Source organism: Eriocheir sinensis, chromosome 55 (assembly GCF_024679095.1).
Source record: "Eriocheir sinensis breed Jianghai 21 chromosome 55, ASM2467909v1, whole genome shotgun sequence".
NCBI lineage: Eukaryota > Metazoa > Arthropoda > Malacostraca > Decapoda > Varunidae > Eriocheir > Eriocheir sinensis.
In genome coordinates, this window is record NC_066563.1 from 4,377,512 (window position 1) to 4,401,357 (window position 23,846).

The 23,846-nt window shown below is 46.1% G+C and overlaps 1 protein-coding gene across 6 annotated transcripts in view; it reads right to left on the reverse strand.

Annotated features, from left to right (window-relative positions):
* Positions 1-23,846, reverse strand: part of LOC126983932 (segmentation protein cap'n'collar-like) — a 119,747-nt gene that overhangs the window by 15,504 nt on the left and 80,397 nt on the right. For 4 of the 6 annotated variants that reach the window (XM_050837158.1, XM_050837157.1, XM_050837161.1 and 1 more), the window contains 4 exons: positions 7,741-8,053; positions 5,641-5,768; positions 5,281-5,352; positions 3,914-4,010 (listed from right to left, as the gene is read on the reverse strand). In XM_050837158.1, coding sequence (XP_050693115.1) covers positions 3,914-4,010; positions 5,281-5,352; positions 5,641-5,768; positions 7,741-8,053 — 610 coding nt within the window. The remainder of the gene's footprint in view (positions 1-3,913; positions 4,011-5,280; positions 5,353-5,640; positions 5,769-7,740; positions 8,054-23,846) is intronic. The other 2 variants (XM_050837160.1, XM_050837162.1) reach the window with 1 other exon arrangement.

The following is a 23,846-nucleotide window of genomic DNA, read 5'->3' on the forward strand; positions in this document are numbered from 1 at the left end:
GGACAACATGAATTCATATGAGGTATAAATTCCCATGAATCTTAGTTTTCTTTGAAGTTAATATGGATCCAAAAAATGTATATACAAAAAATTCCCATTATGTACAATCAATATTATCTACCTTCACCTTTGTCACCTCATTTCTTGTGCCAAGTACAGCATCATAATAAACTCCATTATGTACACACTGAAATATGCTGCCCTATCATTGTAGCATCAATACGAGGTGAGCAAAAGGTTGTTACTCATAAAACTCTGAACTTAGGGAAATATGTGCAGGCATGCAGCATCTGGTAAACAAAACAACTACGTTTAGGAGGGAAGGGATGGCAAACATAACAGTGATTCATACAAACATAAACTTGAATCACCTAATTGACAATTCAACATTAGTTCATTCATGCAAGTTGGCAAGATACAATAAGCAGAGATTCAGAACATAAAGGTAGTGTGTGCTGAAGAAGAACTTGTGAGCAAACTAACTTACTACAAGGAACAGAAGCAGATCTAACGAAAAATATAAAAATTATCAAGCAGAATAATAATCACTTTAAAGAAAATAGCAAAAACATGGAGTCAACGAGTTCTAAGAGTCACTCATGGAGAGGCTCAAAAGAAGACTCGCCTCTGTAGCAGCTCAACTTGGTCAGTAATCACCTTTTATGTTTTTGGAGTAAACTACTTAAAAAAACTAAAAAATAAATAAGTGTGCAAAAAGAGCCCCCCCCTTTCTCAACTCTAACTGGCCACCAATGATCTAAAACCAAAATATGTACTAATAATTATTATACTATGAAATTATACAATGAACCCGAATGTCTGAGTATGGAGTACAATATTATATGCTCCCCTGTAGAAATTATTCCATCCCATCACCAAGCTATGTACTATCCAACAACACTCTGACATAGTAACTGCAACATTGTATATCACGGTGCTGAGGGATTTTATGGGACAAACACAATTAAAGGCAACTTCACATGGGGCAGTTTGGAGTAGGTTTAGCGGCTGACTAGCATTGCCAGGTAGAATTGTGGGTGAATTTACGAAACTGCTGGACGGGAGAAAGACTTGTGTTTGTTACATTCAGGACTGGTGAGCAATAGTTTGGTCACCTAGATCAAGTAGGATTGTGTTACTCTTCCTCAGACATTAACAGCAATCAAAAAGAATCATAGAGGTTTAGGGATTAAGGCTCATTGAAGGTAGTTAGGTAGGGGAGGAGGAGCACATAATATAAATATTGCCATCATCAGCTTAGAAATTGAAAATAAATTGCATGCTCAATCTGCCTTGTCTTGGTGATGCCCTGCCTGGATATTTTAACAGCTTCAAATATAACTTTATAATGGTTGCAAAGGGCTTAGACAAGTAAAACAAGTAAAATGAAGTGAGTTAGGGGTGTGGAAAATCTTACAATGGATATATTAAGTTGAATACCATAAACAAAGGATGTCTGCCTCTAGCCTGGGCATGAAGACCCTGCCCCATGTGAAAATGCCTTAATACCCACATTCAATCTATATTAGAACAGACAACCCAACCCAAGCCTATGACACTTAACAAGATATACATTCATATATACACAGGTGATGCAGCACTGCCATGGACAAAGCCAGTATGAATATGACAAACTAAGCAATCAATTAACCCGGTAGCAGCGACGGGCCAAATTTGTGGCTTTACCGTGTAGCAGCGACGGGCCAAATTTGTGGCTTTACCGTGTAGCAGCGACGGGCCAAATTTGTGGCTTTACCGTGTAGCAGCGACGGGCCAAATTTGTGGCTTTACCGTGTAGCAGCGACGGGCCAAATTTGTGCCATGATATAAACCCCCCCAAAATAGATGATACATAAACTGATCACAAATGCTTTGATATATATTATGAAATGGTTTGTGTGAGTGATGATTTTTTCAAATTTTTCTCGCTCAGAGGGACCATTAAGAAACATGATCCCTGCTGCTACCGGGTTAAGTATTATGCTTTTAATGTCCAAGATGCCCAATTCATTCATAAATCAAACTAATTCTTCTTGAGTGCCCCAAAGCTGCAGTGAGCAAATGCGTTTGATTTTCCTTAATTCCCCCACACACATGGACACTCACCCCTTCAGTAAGCCCTATCTCATCTAACTTTACAGATCTGACACATGACACACCCTTCTCATCCTGTTTTGAATATAGAGCAAGCTGGGGGTCCACACTTAATAGGTGGAAAGTAAGACAGAAAAGACTTCCTGGTGAAACATGTACAGATTCAATCACATCATTCAGTCACACAGGTGTATAGTGCGTGCATCTCCTAAGTGTATTAACCTGGTAGCAGCGGAGATCATGTTTCTTAATGGTCCCTCCAAGCAAGAAAAATGAGAAAAAAATCACCCCTCACACAAACCATTTCATAATATATATCAAAGCATTTGTGATTGGATTATGTATCATCTATTTTGGGGAGTTTATATCATGGCACAACTTTGGCCCGTCGCTGCTCTACGGTAAAGCCACAAATTTGGCCTGTCGCTGCTACCGGGTTAATGTGAGACAATCAAGGAGGAAGAATAAGGAAGAGAAAGGTTGTGGTCAGCCTGTATGATCAATGGACCCAAGAACCACACTAGTTTGTTTAATAGCTGTAGAGGGATCAGAAAGGACAGTCGTAATTACGAGCACACTTGTCTGTGATGTCTGACAAAGATGTTATGAAGGAGTAGATTCTTTGCCTCTCAACACAGTCTAGTTTTCTCAGCTAAAAGTGTACACCATTTTTGTGCCTGATCTGACAACATATGATGCACACTGCTAGTTTCATTAAGATTTACTGACATGAGCATTCAGTACATATAATGGCAGTAGAGGGGATGGAGATGCCTCTACCGACACTGGCAGCTACACATCCACAGTGCCTGAGACTGACGTGCAGGAAATCATACAGGCGCAGAGACAAACAACTTTGCTTGTGGTTTCTCTGGTTCCAGTCAGTATAACATCAGTTTGAATTCATTTTGTCATTAAAATTTAACTTGCATTCTACTTTTGATAGTTTTTTCTGGTCTAATTATGTTGAAATCCACAACTACATGGTTAATTTGTTATCAGTTCATAGTTAACTTACGTAAAATAAAAGTCAACAAATATTCATTTAACTACTAAATAGATTGTAATGACTGAATACTGTGTAGAGGAGTGAAGAGTCTCTATGATGAGCATAAAGATACAATTCCCTCACATCAACCCTAGATAGCTGTGTGGCATGAGCACGTAACGTCAAGTAAAGCTGTGTGTATTAACATATAGAAGGAGAGGCTGACAAAATGCTGTGATGTAATGAAAGCATGGACGTGTGTGTGGTGTTAGTGGTGAGAGTTAGTGAAAGAAGCCACCTAAACTATGGAAAGTGGCATTAAGGCTAAAGGGCCAATCTCAGGGGATGAGGGATGAATGGGGTGTGACTGGCAGGATCTCGTTTCCTTGGCTAATCTTTTCCCCCTCTGAGTAAAAAGTTTATCATTTCTCCGTCCTCTCAACACGCCACCACCCGGGCCCATGTGAAATACGACGTTATGAATTAAAAAAAGTATAAATACAAGACAATTATTAATAGTACGCTCAGCATCTACTTGTATCCTATTGAAACAAGTATACTGCATCATATTATAGATAACAAAATGCAGGTGTCAACAAACTACTGGGTTATTGTGCTTTTTCTTGATCACCTGCAATATCCATAGCCAACAGTACTATATGGAGTATTGCAGGTCCAAACAAATCATTAGTTTTAAGGAAGTTAGGCTATGCTGTTATTTGAATGTCAGTCACGGTCCCAGCCCTGTCGTGTGGAGGCTGCATGGACTAAGATACATACATACATACAGAAAAGCTCTGACACAGTTGTATAGGACTCAGGGGTACTTACAGTCATTCAGTGCCATCTCCATCATGCCCAAGGCTTCATCGTTGAGGATGGAAGATAGAAGCCCATCAGTGGTTTGGTTCATTTCTGTGGTAGTGTTCTGAAAAGGAGATTATTTATAAGTTTTCCAAATGTTCTACAAATATGTCTTTAAAATGGAATCTGTGCATGACCAACAGTACAATCAACTTCCTATCCCCCAGATCCTTGGACAGGGAGGAGGGTGACTTGTGACAAAGAAAACACACACACACTCTGAGGAAAAGGGTCACACTCCACACTGTGACCCGGACACTGGCTGAGATGACACCCTCATCACTCACACTGTTGTTGAGGGATGCCATTAGTGGGGACCAACGCAGTATACACCCACAATGAAGACCACACATTGCTACACACTCATTTCTCTAAACACTGCCTTCTACATGAGATTATTCAGAACTCAGCAGGTCTCACGCTGTATATTGCTAACATAAAAGTGCAACCCCTTGTATTGTTGAGCAGTGCTAGTAGTGGGGGCTAAGGCAATATTCACCCACATATGAAGTCCACATATTGCTATACACTCATTTCTCTAAACACTGCCGTCTACGTCAGCAGGTCTCACGCTGTATATCGCTTACATAAAACTGGAAACCCTTGTATGTGTGGGAGTCAGACATGCTATACAAAATGTTAGTGCATGACTGCTGTGTATTATCTAGCTTGTCATGATGTGAGTCAGGTTGTTTTTTGGCATTAAAGTGTAGTGCGGCAACTATGCCTGATGAATGAGCCTCCCATAACCCACTTAGCCAGCGGGGTACCTCTTTGGCCGACTCGGTAAGGAGTGGCTCTCCCGTCACGTTGGTCGCAGGTTCAATCCCAGGCAGCCGGTGAATACCCTCACCTTGTCTTGATTAATTTCTCATGTGTTTCGATACACGCAGAGGACGTGTAGGAAAATAGAAAAAGAGAAAATAAACTCCCGGGGCATGACAAAAGGATAACTATACCTGTCTTTCAGTTACTCCTACATAACATTTTGTATTGGAATTAAATTTGATATTTCACACAATTTTCCAGCATGTGATAAATGTGTGAATTATGTAAGAACTTGAGTGTGTGTGTGCGTGTGTATGTGACAAATAATCTAAGCACTATTTTTATTGCTAGTTTTTGCTGCTGACTGGCACTTTAGTTTTTATTCTATCTTGCATTAATAATATGTTAATCATTAATCATAACAGCATTATTAATATCAATCTAAATCAGTTATGAATGAATTGAGCTTGGTTACTCTCAACGTTAAAAGTCATGGATTTCAACGTCAAAAATGATTAGAGGTTTTAGTGGGGCACAACACATCCACCCGCCAATCAGTCCTCTACCTCCACCGAGAGAGCATCGGAAATGAGTCTGTCGGTGGTGTCATTCATCTCAAAGCCATCAAGACTGCTGTTCTGGAAGAGTGAATTACATGTCTGCTATAACACCTGATCTGTCTATAAGATTTCAATTTTATTCATCCATTAAGACTGCTGTTCCGAAAAGGCGAATTACACAACTGCTACAACGCCTGATCCATTCATTAGATTTCCATTTTATTCAAAGAGTTATAAGGTATCACTTGAAATGCTTTGTGGTCCCACCTTACATGACTGCTACAACACCTGATCCCTTCATAAGATTCCCATTTTATTCACACAATTACAAAGTATCGCTTGAAATGTTTTGTGCTCCCTTCTCACCTGGTAATACATCATCTCAGAGGGCAGGGTGGTGGTGGCCTCCATCTTGTACTGACTGTGGTCACTGCCGGCCAGCTCTGAACTGTTGGTCAGGTTCATGCTGCTGGTCACCAAGTGGCTGGAGGCTCCTGCATGGGATACAATGCATGCGTCACTACAGGCTAAGATGGCACATGCTGAAGGGGCTTGGGAGTTGAAAATGGACCCAGATATAAGGAAAAAAGTAAGTTGGTGTCCTTTCACTTTGGTATAGCTGTGCAGACTTTTATAATAAGCACATTATTCATTCCATGTTTTCCCTTGTTTAACCCGGTAGCAGTGATGGGCCAAATTTGTGGCTTTACCGTGTACCTGCGATGGGCCAAATTTTTGCCATGATATAAACCCCCCAAAATAGATGATGCATAAACTGATCACAAATGCGTTGATATATACATATTATGAAATGGTTTGTGTGAGTGATGATTTTTTCTCACTAATTCACTTAGAGGGGCCTTTAAGAAACATGATCTCCGCAGCTACCGGGTTAAAACTGTACCGTAAAGAATAAAAGAAATCTAAACAACTTGCAAAATTAATTCATAGTGTTACTGAGAGCTCTTTGATAACGATGTTCAAATAAGTTAACGGAGCATAATTTGATTGTGAGTATAACAAGTATGTGTGTTCAAGAGTTGTATAAAATGCGATAAAATACAGAACCTTATGAACCTGACTGAACCCTGTAGAAAAACACACACACACACACACACACACACACACACACACACACACACACACACACACAGAAAATTAATTACAGAATAACAGTATGGCTTTAGACAAGGGCGTTCATGTGTAACAAACTTATTGAGCTTTTAATTGAGAGTGACGGACATAACACAGGAGAGGGATGGATGGGTAGACTGCGTGTATTTGGACTTGATGAAGGCTTTCGACAAAGTTCCACATACAAGACTATTATAGAAGTTGGAAAATAGAGGAGGATTGAAAGGGAAAATGAAAAACTGGATGGAAAGTTACTTAAAGGGAAGAGAAATGAGAACAGTGGTAAAGGACATGAAATCGGAATGGAGAAATGTAGATAGTGGGGTGCCTCAAGGATCGGTACTGGCGCCAATACTCTTCCTAATATGTATAAATGATATGCCGGAGAAAGTAAATAGTTACGTGAGTTTGTTTGCAGACGATGTGAAATTGCTGAGACACACAAGAAATAGTAAAGACTGTGAAATTCTGCAAGAGGACCTAAATAAAATTTGGGATTGGAGTAAGAAATGGGAGATGGAGTTTAATGTGAAGAAATGTCATGTGATGGAAATGGGAAAGAGTGACAGGAGACCAAAATGGACATATAGAATGGGAGATGGAGAAATATTAAAGAAAGTTCAAGAAGAGAGAAATCTGGGAGTGATAATACAAGATAATCAACAGTCAGAGAGTCATGTAAATAGGATATTCGGAGATACATATAGAATGGTAAGGAATATAGGAATAGCATTCCACTACATGGATAAGGATATGATGAAAAGATGATTACCACTATGATTACACCAAAGATGGAATATGCGGAAACTGTGTGGTCTCCCCATAAGAAGAAACACGTGAAGAAACTAGAAAGAATACAAAGGATGGCAACGAAGATGGTTCCAGAACTGGAGGGATTGTCATATGAAGAAAGGTTAAAGGAAATGAATCTGCCAACATTGGAACAAAGAAGAGAAAGGGGAGACCTAATACTAATTTATAAATTGTGGAATAAAATGGAAGAAGTATGTAATGAGGAGTTGCTACGAAGAGAAGTAAGAAACACCAGCAACACACGAGGACACAGTAAAAAATTGAGAAAAGGAAAATGGCTGAGACATAAAAAAATATAGCTTCCTGTAAAGAAACATAGAGGTTTAGAACACACTAAGTGAGGATGTAGTATTGGCGAAGAGTGTGCACAACTTTAAGAAAAAACTGGACAAGTACAGATATGGAGACGGGACCACACGAGTGTAAGCCCAGGCCCTGTAAAACTACAACTTGGTAAATACACGCACACACACACACACACAGTAAGCCACAACTTCACACTAAGCCCATGCAACTCACCCATGCTGTTGGTGTAGGTGATGTTGTGGGTCATGGGGTCGGGCATGGGCGGTGGGAGGGTGGCGTTGTTGAGGAGCACACCCCTGGGCACAGGCGCAGCAGGGGTGGGGGGCGAGGTCTCATGGGACGGGTAGAGGGCATGGGGGTGGTGGAGAGGTGGCCCATGCCCGTGGGAGTGGGTGGGCGAGGTTCCGTGGGCGGCCATGGGCGTGTGCGGGGCCTGGGTGTGGTGGGGGTTGGGCAGCCCTAGGTACTGCACCACCTCCTGCCACCGCTCCATCTCCCCGCCCCGGACCAGGCTGCCCAGCCGACCCTAAGGGAGGAGACTCAGGTTAGTATATGGCTGGACTAAGAACATAAGAGCATAGAGTCTACAAGAACCATGCAGGACAGACTAATTTGGATGAGGCTGAATCAACAAGAACATAAGGATTCTGCAAGGGTCTGGTTGGCCTATACAGAAGACAAAGGGAAGTACTTGGCTAGACTAATAAGAACATAAGAATATAAGGAGTCTACAAGAGTCTGGTAGGCCTATACATAAGACTATATAGGAGGGACTCAGGTCAGTACCTGGCTGGACTAATAACATAAGAACACAGGGAGCCTACAAGAGTCTGGTAAGCCTATGCAAGAGAAACACAGCACACAACCATCAGTCACTTGTTTTGAGGGATAATAAATAATAATGATAGTAATGATGGTGATAATAATAATAATAATAATAATAATAATAATAATAATAATAATAATAATAATAATAATAATAATAATAATAATAATAATAATAGTAATCATCATCATCATCATAAAAAAAAAAAAAAAAAAAAAAAAAAAATAAAAAAAAAAAGGATAGAGGGTGGGCATCAGCTTTGGCCTCAAGCATCGCAGGCTGCGTCAATGATCGCAGTGATCGGGTTCGTGTGGTCACAGGTGAGTGGTCGGCGGTGGGCCTAGCAGCCGAGTGACCCAGGAGGCGAGTCACTGAGGAACACCGTGACGTTCCCCTCGGCGCCTTGTAGCCTATCCGGGGCCGAGGATTTGCAGCGGTGCTCATCTGCATCGCATTGACCCTTGAGCCTTTTTACGTTTCTGCCGCCGCCGGTAGGCTTTCTTGGTGGGGTCTGATGCTCGGCCCCTGCCTGTTATGTCGCAGGCAAGTGTTTATAGCGGCGCCATCTTGCTTGGCTCATGCTGGTCCCCGGAGCTCATCTTTGATCCTCTCTTTAGAGAGAGAATCTGGAGTCCGGGTTGATAGAAGGTCTTCAGGGCATGTGGGTTGTCTTAGGCCACTCGGCGGTGACTGAAAAATCCCAGCCACAGTCTACCTTCCCCAGGTTTCCCCAGGTACCCATTTATCGACCAGCCCGAAAGGGAGGATTAACAGTTGGGTGAGCTGCACGCCGACTGCCCAGGCCGGGATTCGAACCCATGCTTGTGGATTTGCAGTTAGGCACGGAGGTAGCGGGGGCATGCGAAAAAGACCAATAAAAAACAACCAAAACAAAACACTTGGGGGATGACTGACATCTTGGGTACCCTCGCTGTTATGTTGAGTGGAGGGAGAGGAACAGGAGGTAATCGTGACGGGGCCCTCGATGTTAGTATAAGGAGGAGTCGCAGAGAGGAAGAAGAGACGGGCAATCGTGACGCGTTCCCCGGCGCTGGTACGAATCAAGAAGCTGCGGATTCGAGATAAAGGAAGGTTCGCGTGTTCGAGGGCGTGGTGCAGCGAGGAGCTAATCGGATAATGCTTAGACAAAACCGCAGCTCACAACAAAGCAAAACTCCTCTTTCTGAACGGCAGCACGAGACTCACTACAAGGACATATTGAGGTAGAAGGAACGAAAGGGAAGGAACGAGAGGGAAGGGAACGAGAGGGAAGGCCAACAGTGGAACGGGAGAAAGGAAGGAAATGGAGAGAAAGGAAGGGGGGAGAGGTGGAAAGGGGTGGAGATTGAGGGACGGATAAAGGGAAGTTAATGAAGGGAGAAGAGTACAAAAGGGAGGATGAGGGAAGGAGGGAAAGGGAGAAGAGAAGGGGGAGACTGGAGAAAGGGAGGAAAGGGAGAAAAAGTGAAAAAAGGTAGGATGAGTGAGGGAGGGAAAGGGAGAAGAGAACGTAAGAGGAAAAGGGGAAGGCTGGAGAAAGGGAGGAAAGGGAAGGAAAGGAAGGGAGAATATGAGAAAAAGGTAGGATGCGGGAGGGAGGGAAAGGGAGAAGAGAACGTAAGAGGAAAAGGGGGAGAAAATGTGAAACAGGTAGGATGGAGGGAGGGAGGGAAAGGGAGAAGATAACGTAAGAAAGAAAGGGAAAGACTGGAGAAAGGGCGGAAAGGGAAGTGAAGGGAAGGGAAATGATGGAAAAAGGAGAGGGAGGGAAGGGGGAAAGCTGGAAGGGATGAAAAAGGAAGGAAAGGGAAAGGATAAATGAACCTTCTCTGATCTGACTAATGTTCCTTCCTTCCTTCCTTCGGGTTTCCTGTCCTCACGCGCAGACAAAGAACAGCATTGCGGGGCCGTGGACAGGAGCTCCCTTCCCTTCCCTTCCCGCCCCGCCCCAAGCGATATTAACAAGACTGGTTTAAATATATATTATTACCCTTCATTATCATATTGCTACTAAAGTCTTCTTCTTTTTCTTTCTTTCTTTCTTCTTCTTCTCCTCCTCTTCCTCCTTGTTCTTGTTCTTCTTCGTATTATTATTATTATTATTATTATTATTATTATTATTATTATTATTATTATTATTATTATTATTCTCTGATGACTAACAATGAACTTTCTCACCTCCACCACCACCACCACCACCACCACCACCACTCCATTACTCTACCAATAACACCATCACAACAAACCATTATCACCACCACTACCACAACCACCAACACCAAAAACACCATTACCATCACCATCAGAACACCAGTGGGCGGCGGTGGAGTTATGTGTGAATGCGGGCGAGATGGTGGTGGTGATGGGCGGTGGTGGTGGTGCGCCCCCTCCCTCGAGTGTGTGTGGGCGGTGAGGCGTGGGCGTGAGTCAATTAATATGGTGTCTGTGGTGGGCGGCGTGGTCACGTCCCGGCACGCTTGGCCGCGCCCCGCCGATCCTGACAAATGTCTAATTTCTACTCAAATGACAGTGAATCGCGAACCAATTTGTGCTGTGGTCGAACCTTACCGCGGCGCCCTGCTTCTGTTCGCGGCGAGGTGGGGAGACGTAGAGACAAGACTTAAGGGGGTATTGTTGAACGCTTCCTCCTCCACATCAACTATTTCCAAGGGCCAAAAAAGGAAATCATTCAGGTTCTTTTGATTTGTTTTTAGGTTCACGGTACAGAAGAAGCGTCACACTACCACCAGGGTCATAAAACTACTCCTGGAAATGCCCACAACTCCTACGAAAGCCTTGTCAAATTTGTGAACTTGGGCGAGGAAATGTTTAGTAATACGGCCCGTAGTGTTCTGCCAAGTCTTCTTAACGCGACCTAATCTACTCTTAAACATTATCCTCAGGTCTTTTTGCAGGCGTAAGACAGTATAGAGCTCACTTTGGTATTCAGTTATCCGTCTGAGAAGTGTCTGTTCGCGGCGAGGCAGCAAGACGTAGACAAGACTTAGTGTTCTTCAAAGTCTTCTTAACGCGACATATTTTACTCTTAAACATTATCCTCAGGTCTTACTTGCAGGCCTAAGACAGTACAGAGCTCACTTTGGTATTTAGTTATCCGTTTGAGAAGTGTCGGCGAGGCAGCAAGACGTAGAGTCAAGTGTTCCTCAAAGTCTTCTTAATGTAACTTATTCTACTCTTAAACCCTATCCTCAGGTTCTGTTTGTAGGCTACGAGACGGTATAGAGCTCAGGTTGGTATTGTCAGATGCTCCCATCCCGCACACCAACTATTTCCAAAAGCCAAAAAGGTGGTTAATCGAGTTATAATGAGTGTTCTTTTAGGTTCACGGTACAGAAGAAGGCTCAGACTACCACCAGGGTCATAAAAGTACCCCTGGAAATGCCCTAAACTCCCACGAAAGACTAGTAAATTATGTGTTATTGGGCGCAGAAATGTTTAAAAATATGGCCCTCAGTCCCTCTCTCTCGCTGTCTAGTATTCAGTTATCCGTTTGTGTTTGTTCCTCGCGACCCAGCGCTGTGAGTCGTAATCTGAAGCACCCTGGCGATGACTGGCGCGGAGGGGACTGCATGGGAACACCTTGCCTCTTAACTACTATTAATATTTTCCAATAAACCCCATATATGTTTTTAGAGCTCGGGAGAATCTCTGAGGGAATGACTATTTTTTTAATTACTTTTATTTCCTGGATTCTCTAAACTGCTCTGCCTGGGACATCTAACTTGACCAATAGTAAAAAAAAAAAAACCTAATTCATACAGACTTATATGAAAGAAGAAAGTTCTCTCTCTCTCTCTCTCTCTCTCTCTCTCTCTCTCTCTCTCTCTCTCTCTCTCTCTCTCTCTCTCTCACACACACACACACACACACACACACATGTACGTTTATCAACACCCAAATACACCCATTAACACACGTTACTACATATACACACCCACAAACACACCTGCTCCTTACTCATTATTAATACCTGACTATAACCATCAATGTCCCTCTCACCTTCTTGGCATCTCTGAAGGAATAAAATAAAATAACGTTGGTCCGTGTGACGTTTCTTCTTCAACTTTTCTCTTTCCCGGTCGAGAGTCGGACAAGCTCTTCTCTTTTTCACGGTTCGCTATGCCGGCGGTATTTTCTTCCTTCTTTTTCTGGTGCTATTTCTTTGGGTTATCTCGTTTGCGTCCAGCTGCAGAACGGACTTTGGAGCTTTCCTTTCCTTTATGGTGTTGTACTTTCTATTTTTCTTCCTCCCGTCCCCTTAATGCTGACAAAACATTAATTTTACTCAACGCGGGCTGGGTATACGACTTCTTGCACCCCCCCACTATCACATTACGAGTTTTTATTTTTATTTTTACCGTGTGTGTGTGTGTGTGTGTGTGTGTGTGTGTGTGTGTAACGAGTAGAAAATGCATACAAACACTCGTATTATCTAGCGTTTGTGGTATATAGCTCTTGTTACAAACGTTTTTCAAGGCCAGAGAGAAGCTACGTCGGGTTGTCGTCAGTGTTTTCCAGCTCACCTTCAACACTCGCATTATCAAACGTTGGTGGCTCTTGTTACGATCATTTTTCAGGGCCAGAGAGAAGCTACGTCGGGTTGCCGTGAGTGTTTTTCCCGTTCACGGCGCGGGAGTATTCGAAAACTACCGCCAGGCTCAGAAAACTACCCATGAAAACCTTGACAACTTCTGCGAGAGCCTTTTCAAATGGTCTAAGGCTTGGAAGAGTTTAATAATAGACCAAAGCCTCGCCCTCCCTCTCCCCCCTAATCCCATGTAATAATTCACGCCATGGAGCCATTAACCCAATTAGCGGGCCAGAAAAGTTTCACAGGTAGCGAGCAATACGGTCCGTGACACCTTAACTCATTAGTCTCGTTCAGGTAAGCAAAGACGCAGCAGGTGGAACAGGGAGGTACTGTATCTGGCAGGTAGGTACTGTGTCTGTCTCCTCGGGATTATATATAAAGAACTAATGGTACAGCGGCCCTTAAACTACCGGTATCCACATGCATGATAGAAGGAGTGAGGGACAAAGAGAGAGGATGATCATTGCTGCCAACTGTATAGATGACGTAAGTATCAGACCCTTTCCATGTTACTCAGATCCATACCACATGCTCTGTGCCTCCCTCGTTAGTTTCCTTCAAACATCTTTTTCTCTTCGACTGGTCTGAGTACATATTAGAACAGTGAGTACAGATTGGAACAGTGAGTACAGATTGGAGAACATGCTCTGCGCCTCCCTCGTCAGCCTCCGCCTCTCCCTTTCTCTTGCTCTAAACGGTGAGTACAGATTGGAAGAGTGAGTACAGATTGGAAGAGTAAGTACAGATTGGAACGGTGAGTACAGATTGGAAGAGTGAGTACAGATTGAAGACCATGCTCTGTGCCTCTCTCGCCCTTCCCTCTCTTACGCCGCTACTCCCATCAGTCTCCATCAAGAATGTCACTCTCCTTCCTTTTTTGTCTGGTTTGAGTACAGATTGGAGACCCTGCTCTGCGCCTCCTTCGTCCACGCCGCCGCCGTCCCCGTCAGCCTCCTCTCCCCTTGACTCGCCCTGAACGGCTCCCGGGGCGGCGTGGCGCGACGAATCGTTCCCAGCGCATCTCCTCTACAAATCTTCCTCCTTAATGCCTCCCGTTCGCTTCCCACCGCCGCCGCTCCTCGTAATAAATCAGCTTCCCCTGGCCCGTCCCTCATTAGCTCCAGATTTTCTCGACCTGTTCGTCATTATGTCCGGCTTTTTTCCCGCCTCGCCTCCTCATCACGTTTAGCTTAACCGCGCCTGATCCTAAATTAATTGTTATGGGGTGTTCGGTTTCGTCCTCATTAGCCGATTTTAATACCGGTTTCAATTGCGTGTTATTTTCTTGTTGCAACTGACCCTTATACGTACCATCATCATCATCATCATCATCAGCCATTACTATACTATATTAGGTTTATTAAAGGCTTTTCCCAACGTTTTCCACCTTTCTCTGTTTGATGTTAGACCCCTATATGTGTAATCCTGCTCTTCCTCTTCTTCATCAGTCATTACTAGATATATTAAAGGCCTTTCCCAACGTTTTCCACCTTTCTCTGTTTGATGTTAGACCCCTATATGTGTAATCCTGCTCTTCCTCTTCTTCATCAGTCATTGCTAGGTATATTAAAGGCCTTTCCCAACGTTTTCCACCTTTCTCTGTTTGATGTTAGACCCCTATATGTGTAATCCTACTCTTCCTCTTCTTCATCAGTCATTGCTATGTATATCAAAGGCCTTTCCCAACGTTTTCCACCTTCCTCTGATGTTAGAGCACTTCATCTTGTTCTGGTAAAGGCTCGTTCACCTCTCCCCCTGGTCCACCCCTCCACCTGGTTCACCTCTCCCCCTGGTCCACCCCTCCACCTGGTTCACCTCTCCCCTGGTTCACCTCTCCACCTGGTTCACCTCTCCACCTGGTTCTTTGTCTTCAATGACTTCTGCAATTCCTGGATCGCTAATCTGTTACTCTGCTTGTCGGTCTGTCATTAGTTCTGCTCCAGTCCATTTCTTGTTCTTAGTCATCAAAAAAAAACTTTAAACATTATCATCATTTCTATTATGAGACTAAGCGAAGATTTTTTGGTTTCGTCACATCATTTCATCAACAAATACCCTTCCTTCCCCCCTCCCCCCAAAATACAACAACAATTAAAAGGAATATAAAAATTAGGAGCGAGGAAAGAGACGTGATTTTAAGATTAATAAAGAAGGATTTGAGGGAAAGCAATGACAGACCCTATTTTTTTAGATACAATAGACGAAAAAAAAGGTGAAACGTCTCCGGAAAATATAAAGACCAGGAACGAGGAAGACGAGAGGGAGAGACGAGAGGGAGAAAGAGGGAGAAGGCGAGGTCCAAAATGAGGGAATTCAATGCGTCAGTAGCGAGTCATCCAAAATAATTTGCACTGGACACCTGCCACGCCTTACGGACACCTCTCAGCTACCTAACCCCCCCCCCTCCCTCAGCCTCTCCCTCTCCCTCCCTCACCCACCCCGCACCTCACGCCTCAATCACCGGTCTGTCTCGGCGTCCGCAAACCAATAACAACCACAATTATCAACCACAGCGAGGAGTCAGATGCTCCACCACCACCACAATCACCGCCACCATCATCACCATCATCATTATCATTATTACCAGTCACACAAGGTCATCTGTCGGGCCGTTTGACACCCTGAAAGGACGGTTAACGAATTGCCGGCGTAAGGGGTTAAGCTTGTTTCTATACACGGTAGATATTCAGCGACGTGGGGAGAGAATGGATAGATAGTGTGATGGACGGTGTGTGTGTGTGTGTGTGTGTGTGTGTGTGTGTGTGTGTGTGTGTGTGTGTGTGTTCTAGCCAACCTCCAGACAAGGCTCTTAAGGGTCATATTCTTAAAACACTTCGGGGGCCAAGCACACACATTTAACAAAGCTTTCGCAAGAGTTTTGAGCATTTCCAGTGGTAGTTTTATGTCCCTGGTGATAGTCTGACCCTTCTTTTGTACCCTGAACCTAAAAAAACACTCATTAGAACCCGGATGAGCTCCTTTTGGGCCTCTGGAAATAGTTGCTGTGGTAGGCGGAAGCGTCTAGGAATGGCGGGCTGAGAGGGACCAGCGCCGGGGCTCAAGGTGTTTCGGCGGGCGAGAGGTGGCGGCGATTCGTTCGTGTCGTGGCGGCATTCAGGACTTGACGGTGACGGATCTCTCGCCCCGACGCCGACGAATGGGAGCGACCGCCTGCAACAGATGCCGAAGGGACCGCCGCAGGCCCTCCCCGTCCCTCCCATACACCCTCCCCGCCGGCCCGCTGTCTTGGGAAGCACCTGCCTCGCCTCACACCTTGATCCACCTGCTCGCCTCACTCTACTTGTAAGGAGAGGAAGAAGTCGGCTACAGGGAGATGGAAAAGAGGATGGAGGGAAGGAGAAAGAAGAAAGGAGAGGGTGAAATGGGCAACAGGGGGGAGGGAGAGAAGGTTGGAAGAAGAGGAGAAAGGGGTTGGAAGAAGGGAGAGAGAACAAATGGATGACGTGGACGACAGAGAGAGAAAGAAGGAAAAGGGTGTTAAAAGGAGAGGAGATGAGATGGTACCTGGTCCTCTTGGGTTCCTTGGTCTTGGGTTTGTCATGTTCCTTGGGTTCTGTGATGTTCCCCAAGTCTTGTTCTGTTAAGCCTTCGTTCTTGAGTCGTTTTCTTTAGTTTTTGTCTTTTTGGGTTTTTAAGGGTTTGTGATGTTTCTTAATTGGGTTCTGCGGTCTCTTCCTTGTGTCTTTGATGTTCCTGAGTCCTTTTCTGTTTGCCTTTCGTTCTAGAGTCGTTTTCTAAGTTTCTGTCATGATTTCTGGGGTCCTCAGGTGTGTTATTTTGGCTACCTGGCGTTCTTAATGTAATGTGATCTTCCTTCGGTATTCATGATTGCGTTTCATTGAGGGTCTGTTACGATATTCGGTTCGATGGTGTTGATTAAATAGTGTGATGTTCCTTAAGTTCTGTGGCGTTCCGTAGGGGGTTTATGTTATTCCTTGGGTCCTACAGAGTTTTCTTGATGTTCTTTAGTTAGGTTATACGTTGCTCTTTGGGTCCTACAGTTTTTTGATGTTCCTTTGGTCCAGTGGCGTTCCGTACGGTTTTATGTTACTCCTTGGTCCTACGGTATTTTCCAAGTATCATTACGGTACTTTGGTTCTGTGGTGCTTCCTGTATAAGTCTAGTTCTGCTCCTCCGTTTATGAATGTTCTGTGGGTCTGCTTTGTTCCTTGGGTCTTGTAGCGTTCCGTAGGGTTTATGTTAATTCTTTGGTCCTACGGTGTTTTCTAAGTACTATTACGTTGCTTTGGTTTTGCGATGTTTTCTGCAAAGGGTCTACTTCTGCACCTTCGTTCCTATAAGTTCTGTGGGTCTCTTACGTTCCCTGCGGCATCACGTCTTCTCTGGGTCTGTGCTACTTCTCTGGGTTCGCTTGGCAGTTTCCCTCGGACGTCTGTGGGTCATTAATCACCGCAGTAATCGGCTTTTCCCAGGATGAGTTGCTTAATATTGTTGCCATTTTTAGGGTCGTTCAATAGCCCTCTAATGCCAGCCACTTGGGGAAGGCAGCGGCCGGGGAGGGAGGCGGTTTGGTATTCCTCCAGCCGGGATGTGCCTCTGGAATGTGTGTCACGGGCTCGTTTTACTGGTGCTGCAGCGGTGACAAGACTGAATAACTATTGACTACATAGTTTGCTTTTTTTTTTTTTTGCGGAAGATAATAATATGACCAAAACAAATAGGCAGATTAAAAAACAACCTGAAACAGTTCATCCGGGCGAGAGTTGTGTTTATAAGTCCCACTCGCATGTACATCGTCTATGCATTTCAACAGCCCCGCTTCAAGCATTCCCTCCCTCATCATATTTATCTCGGCCACTTCAGAAAACGACTGTAATGAACATACAACTTTCAGCCGCGACCCATCAAAGAAGAGAGAGACGCGCGTCCCGCGCCGCGAGTGTTTGCCGCCCCGCACCCCTTCAGCGCGGACTCATCTCTCCACGAGGGAACGTGACGGACCCGGCGTGATGCCACCGGAGCTGCCGGCCTGTCTTTTTGCAGGACCGGTATCGGCGAGGATTAACTTTCTCTATCTCACCCCCCTCAGTCACCCCGAACTCTCTCTCTCTCTCTCTCTCTCTCTCTCTCTCTCTCTCAGCGTGCGGGGGCAGTGCCACGGGGGACCTGGGTTCAAGTCCCGCCCGCTGTTACAAGTTGACAACTTTGTCATTGCCAAGTGGCCAAAGACCCCAACAAGCTGTCCTGATGATCTCCTATCAACCCCGACTCCAAATAACTTTATCAAAAGAATCAACAGGAGCTCCGGGGGACCGCATAAGCCACGCAAGAATGGTGCCACTATAAAACACTTGCCTGCGCGACTAACGGACTGGGGCCGACCACCAGGCCCTATCATCTACCGGCGCTATAGGCCTGACGTGAAAAAAAATCTCTCTCACCCTCTCATAGAGCTCAGTCGCTTCAGGGCTCAAAGATGTGTCTGTTGATGAAGTCGTTGCTTACGCTTTCATCCTCTAATTCTTACAATGATATAACAATGGACTGCGACAAATAAAAGAGAATGAATAAGCAATTCCTTCGTGACTGCCAAGCGTCTGCAAGCATAGCGAGGCTCACGTATCACAGCGTCAACATTCCACACACAGGAAGTCGTTTTTAGTCACATCAAGGCCAGATGGATTACGTGAGCGGGATTACTGGTCCTGGCGATGTCTGTCCCCGCGAGACACAACGCCTCCACGCTTGTGGTTGCGGCGCCGAGTCTCGTGAGGCGGCAGAGTTCTAATATGAAGTTTTGCATCAACACACTTTCCCTTCTTACTGAATCATGGCGCGGCTATAATCATATAATCAGGTCCGTAGAGAATACTAACTAAAACCAATCGTCTCCTTGAGATGGACAGAGCAATGCTGAGCCCGAAAAAAGGTCCCTCAAACACTTCAAGGTTAACTCCTTTCACTTGATAGTAAAAGTCAAACGAAAATAACAGAAAGGGCAAACTGTTACTATGTTTAGGATAAGAAAAAGAGAAAATAACAGCCTGAGTCTCAGCCGGGAGGGACAGGTGAGGCTGACGGGAGCGAGGCAAGACTGACAGGCTATGACAAGGCCTCGGGCCATGACAGACGCAAGTGGTGCTTACGGGGCTGGCGGCGGTGCAGGTGGCCACCATCTTGCTGGCGGCGTCGTCGGCGGCGGGGATGCTGGTGGCGACGGCGGCGGCAGCGGAGGCCGCGGGGGGCAGGTCCAGCAACCTGCAAGCACTAGGGTCGTCCGCCGCCTGAGCCACTGCTCCGGCGCGGCTCCGTCAAGGCGAGGGAGGGGGCGCGGCGGGCAGCCTCATCCACGCCGCCGCGTCAGGCCGAGCTGTTGTTGTTCCTGTTTCCCTTTCCTCGGAGTCACTGCCCCGGGCGATGTGCAGCGTAATGCTCGCGTAACGAACACCTACTCGGGCACCGTCTCATCACCACAACACAGCTCTTTTTTCTGTTTCATTCAACCGATTCTTCTAGTCACTATAGCGGGCAAGTCACGCGGCAAGGGGGCCATGAGTGAGTCAGTGGAGGTGGAGTGTGTGCGGTGCCGGGACAAGGGAGTGACCTGCACACTCTCGCCGCTGCACAGTCACGCTTCACTGCTGTTCTTCCTCCCTGCCTCGCCCCAAGCAAGAACGGCCCTCCGACACGTGTATCTCCCTGTGCGGAATGGGACGAACGCTCAGTCGGTGTGGCGTGACCGGCGGGGGCGTGCGAGGGGCGCGTGTGTGGGCGGGAAGACTGGTGGCCGGGGAGTGAGTGAGGTGCCGCAGGGTGTATACCATGCTGGCGCTGGCCGGCCATGCCACACCCGCCGCTCTCGCCTCGGCGCCGCCACTCTTTACTCTGATCCGACTTAGGTTGGCCCAACGCCAGGTAACACGTAGGTTAATGGTTCTGGGGCTCCCATTAATGCAGCAGCACCGAGGATCAGCCGAGCATCAGCCTGTCCTCTGCAGCAATTAACTCCTTCAGCCGGACAGCCACACCAACTAACACTGTCATTACGTGGGGCCGGACACCGAACTACTTCTCCAGTGAATGGGTCGAGGGTCCTGATCACAGAGGTTGGAACTGCGGCCCAAACAGTGGCGTGCTAACCAGGACGCGGGGACGCTGGGCGACCGATTCAAGTGCCGCGGAAACAGGGTGAAGGCGAGGAAAGGTGAAGGACTCAGGTGAGGGTGTCGGGGCGTGTACCACTCAGTGAGGGGGACAGGGTGAAGGGTGAAGGAGTACCGAAAAAAAAGTAAGCGGACGCCGTTGAGGGGTGATGGATGAGGTGCTGAGTGCAGGCTAAGGGGAGACAGAGTGAAGGGTGTGGTGGCAGGGAAAAGGGTTAGGGCGGCAGAGTTAAGGGTGAAGGGTTGCAGGGTGCGAGGAGAGCGCTGAGGGGAGTGTCGTGCGCGAGGGGCCGCGAGGAGCGTGTCGAGTTGGTGTTCCCGAAGATTACCGTCAGATGCCACAGCGAGTGCCGCCTCGCTCAACAGCCACATCTCACTGGCCGCCACGCTGCTGCGGCTGCGGGCGTGACACAAGGTGGCGAGTGGGGGAGGGGGCGTGAAGGGCACACGGCCCTCATGACCCGGCCTGTCCTCCTTCCTGGGGCGGCGGCACGGGGAGGGTGGGCAGCACGTGTGTCTGGTGCCGGGCTGGGTACGAGGAGTCTATTCAGCCAGTAATCCCGGTGTTAAAAAGGCCCTAATTCCCTGCTCGCGCCACCAAGAATCTGAACGCTGTACAGAGCGGGCGCGCCACCCCCATTAATGCACCGTATTAGCCGCCGGCCACGCGCGCGCCCGGGAAAAGGTCGCCTGCCATCAGCTTAGTGCCAGGGTTGCCAGCGTGCTCGGCGGCGTGTGCACCCCGCTCCCTCAGCGTTATCATGAGAGGCGCACACACACACACACACACACACACACACACACACACACACACACACACACACACACAAGCTGGTCACTGTTTGCCTAAGCTCATCAAGGCGACATGCTGAAACTACAGGAAAATGAGCGCCGGTGCGCGGTGTACAGACTCGATTCGGGAGCAACACAGAGCTGTCTCACCAGGCATCCATTTCATATAATTGTGACATGCTGTGCGCCCCGCCCCATTCCTTTCCTGAGTGTTTGTGGCCTAAATGCCCTTCCTTCCTCTCCTACTAACTCCTCTCTCTATTCCTCTCGCCGCCGCAGAGCTTGGGTTAAAACTGCCATGTTGTGTTGTAATTCATTCAGCGAGTATTGACCACAAGTGCGTTCAAACCGCCTACCGAAGATTACAATGACGCAACGCTTTGACTCGCAGGTCCTTGTGTTGTTTACTTCCTCGGGCGCCACTTCAGCCTCGCGCTACGGGTATGCTTGGGCTGAGATAGGCTGGCGGAGGGAGGAGGAGGAGCGAGAAGGGCATAGGGGAGCACAATACTAAGAGGCATGAACCGACCGCTGCCCACCGCACTATCACCGCTACACATCTCGTCTCCATTTGCTACTGACAAAGTTCAAAGGAGGACGTCAGAGTTGAGTGCCTTAGCTCGAAGTGCGGGTGTGTTGTGTCGGAATGATTGGGTTACACTGAGGACGTGGGTATATAGGGAGGCGCTGCTGCATGTCCGGCGGGATGGTGGATGGCTCAAGGGAAAGGCTGAATAGACATGCACGCGGCCAGACGAGTAAAATAAGGCAGTGGTGGATGTCAGTAAAGATGAATGGCGGTGCGCTGAATGCAGTTGAATGGACGTAAAAACGGATTATCAAACAAAGAGCATAAAATAAATACACGACTTACGACGCACACGGCGCATGTGAATTGGTGGTTTGTTCCCGAGGTTATTTTTATCGATTTAAATGCGAAAAAGAGAAAATAGAAACTGAGAAACTGCTAAGAAAGGTACGAAAAGAGGATATAGTCACCATTGCCAAAAGAAAGCGTAGAGGGAAATGCGAAAATAAAGTTTGGGGGATGGGAAGCGTTTTGAGCGATTCTTGAGAGGAGTTCATGTGTGTGTGTGTGTGTGTGTGTGTGTGTGTGTGTGTGTGTGTGTGTGTGTGTGTCGCTCAACCCCGTGGTGGAGTCAGCGGACTGGGATCCCTCAACGCTAACTTTTTCTTCTAATCTGAATCTTATAAAAACTAATAAAAAAGTTTGTAAATAAATCACGAAAATATTTAATCTGCATGCTTTAAAATTAAGTCTTGGTGCAGTGAAAAACATCCTTGCAATAATAATAATAAAAAAATATATAAAAGAGGAATAAAGATAAGAGTTTGCAAGAAAAAAATACGGTACACTTAGACGCTACCAGCTCTCACATCAGCTATATCGAAAGGCCAATAAACGCGATAAAAATGCGTCCTCGTGAGTGTTTTTAAGAGTTTATCGTACAGAAGCCTTGTCAAACTACCACCAGGGTAAAGGAAAACTACACTGGAAAGGTCTACAACTCCTACGAAGGCCTTATCATGTGTGTGTGTGTGTGTGTGTGTGTGTGTGTGTGTGTGTGTGTGTGTGTGTAAAAGTGTTCAATAGGAGTATGGAGTTCTGAAGTCTTAACGCGGTGAAAGGCATTCGTGTTCTCTCGTGTGTTTAGGGACGCGGATTCTCTCTTTATGTTGTCAGCGATCAGTTTTAAGTCTAATTCTAATCATCCTTTATCAATCGTTGCTTGAAAAATGGCTGACGGCAGACGGTGGGGAAACCTGTAGCCTTTCAACGTGATAATCTGCCTCTGAATGACATGAAAAGAACGGACAAAGGAACGGACGAACGGAGGGACACCTAACTCAGAGGAGGAGGAGGAGAACATAAGAACGTAAAGAGTCTGCAAGAGGCTGGTTGGCCTATACAAGGCAGCTCCTGTAATCCTAACCCCACCTTACCTCACTATCCATGACTTTATCCAATTTCTTCTTGAATGTATCTATGGTATTGGCACCCACATCATGGCTGCCAAGCCTGTTCATCCACCACTCTATTGGTAAACCAATTCTTGCCTATGTCTTTGTTGAATCTGAATTTATCTAACTTAAAACCATTGCTACGTGGCCTATACTTGGTTCTTTTACAACCAAAACCCTATTGACATCTCCTTTATTGAAGCCCTTCATCCATTTGTAGACTTCGATCAGATCTCGCACCTTCGCCTTCCTAGAGAGTGTAGATTTAAATGCTTCAGTCTATCCTCATAAGGGAAGTTTCTCACTCCCTGAATCATCATTGTCATCCTCCTCTGTACAAATTCTAACATCTGATATCCATTCTATAGTAGGGGGACCAGAACTGAACCGCATAATCGAGATGAGGTCTAACTAGTGCTAAGTAAATTAAGTTTGAGGATGACTTCAGCGCTCCTATTGCTTACGCTCCTTGAGATGAAACCCAATACCCTATCTGCACGATTTTTAGCCTGAATGCATTGAGCCCCAGGACGGAGGTCAGCGCTCACTATGATTCCTAAGTCTCTCTCACACCCAGACCTGCTTAGAGGAGTATCATTTAAGGAGCAATTGTGTGCGGAGTTATTTCTCACCTGCACTCAGAATACTACACTTCCCGACATTGAATTCCATCTGCCACTTCCCCGCCCAATCATATAGTCTGTCAAGCTCATCCTGGAGAACGTTAGCGTCCTGGTCTGATTGGATTACTCTACCGATCTTGGTATCATCTGCGAACTTATTGACATCACTACTAATTCCTGTGTCCAAGTCATTGATGTAAATAATGAAAAGCAGCGGACCCAGCACCGACCCCTGTGGGACTCCACTCGTAACACTGACCCATTCAGATTTTTTACCATTGATTTGCACTCTCTGCTTCCTAGCACTAAGCCACGCCCTAATCCAGTTCAAAACTTTT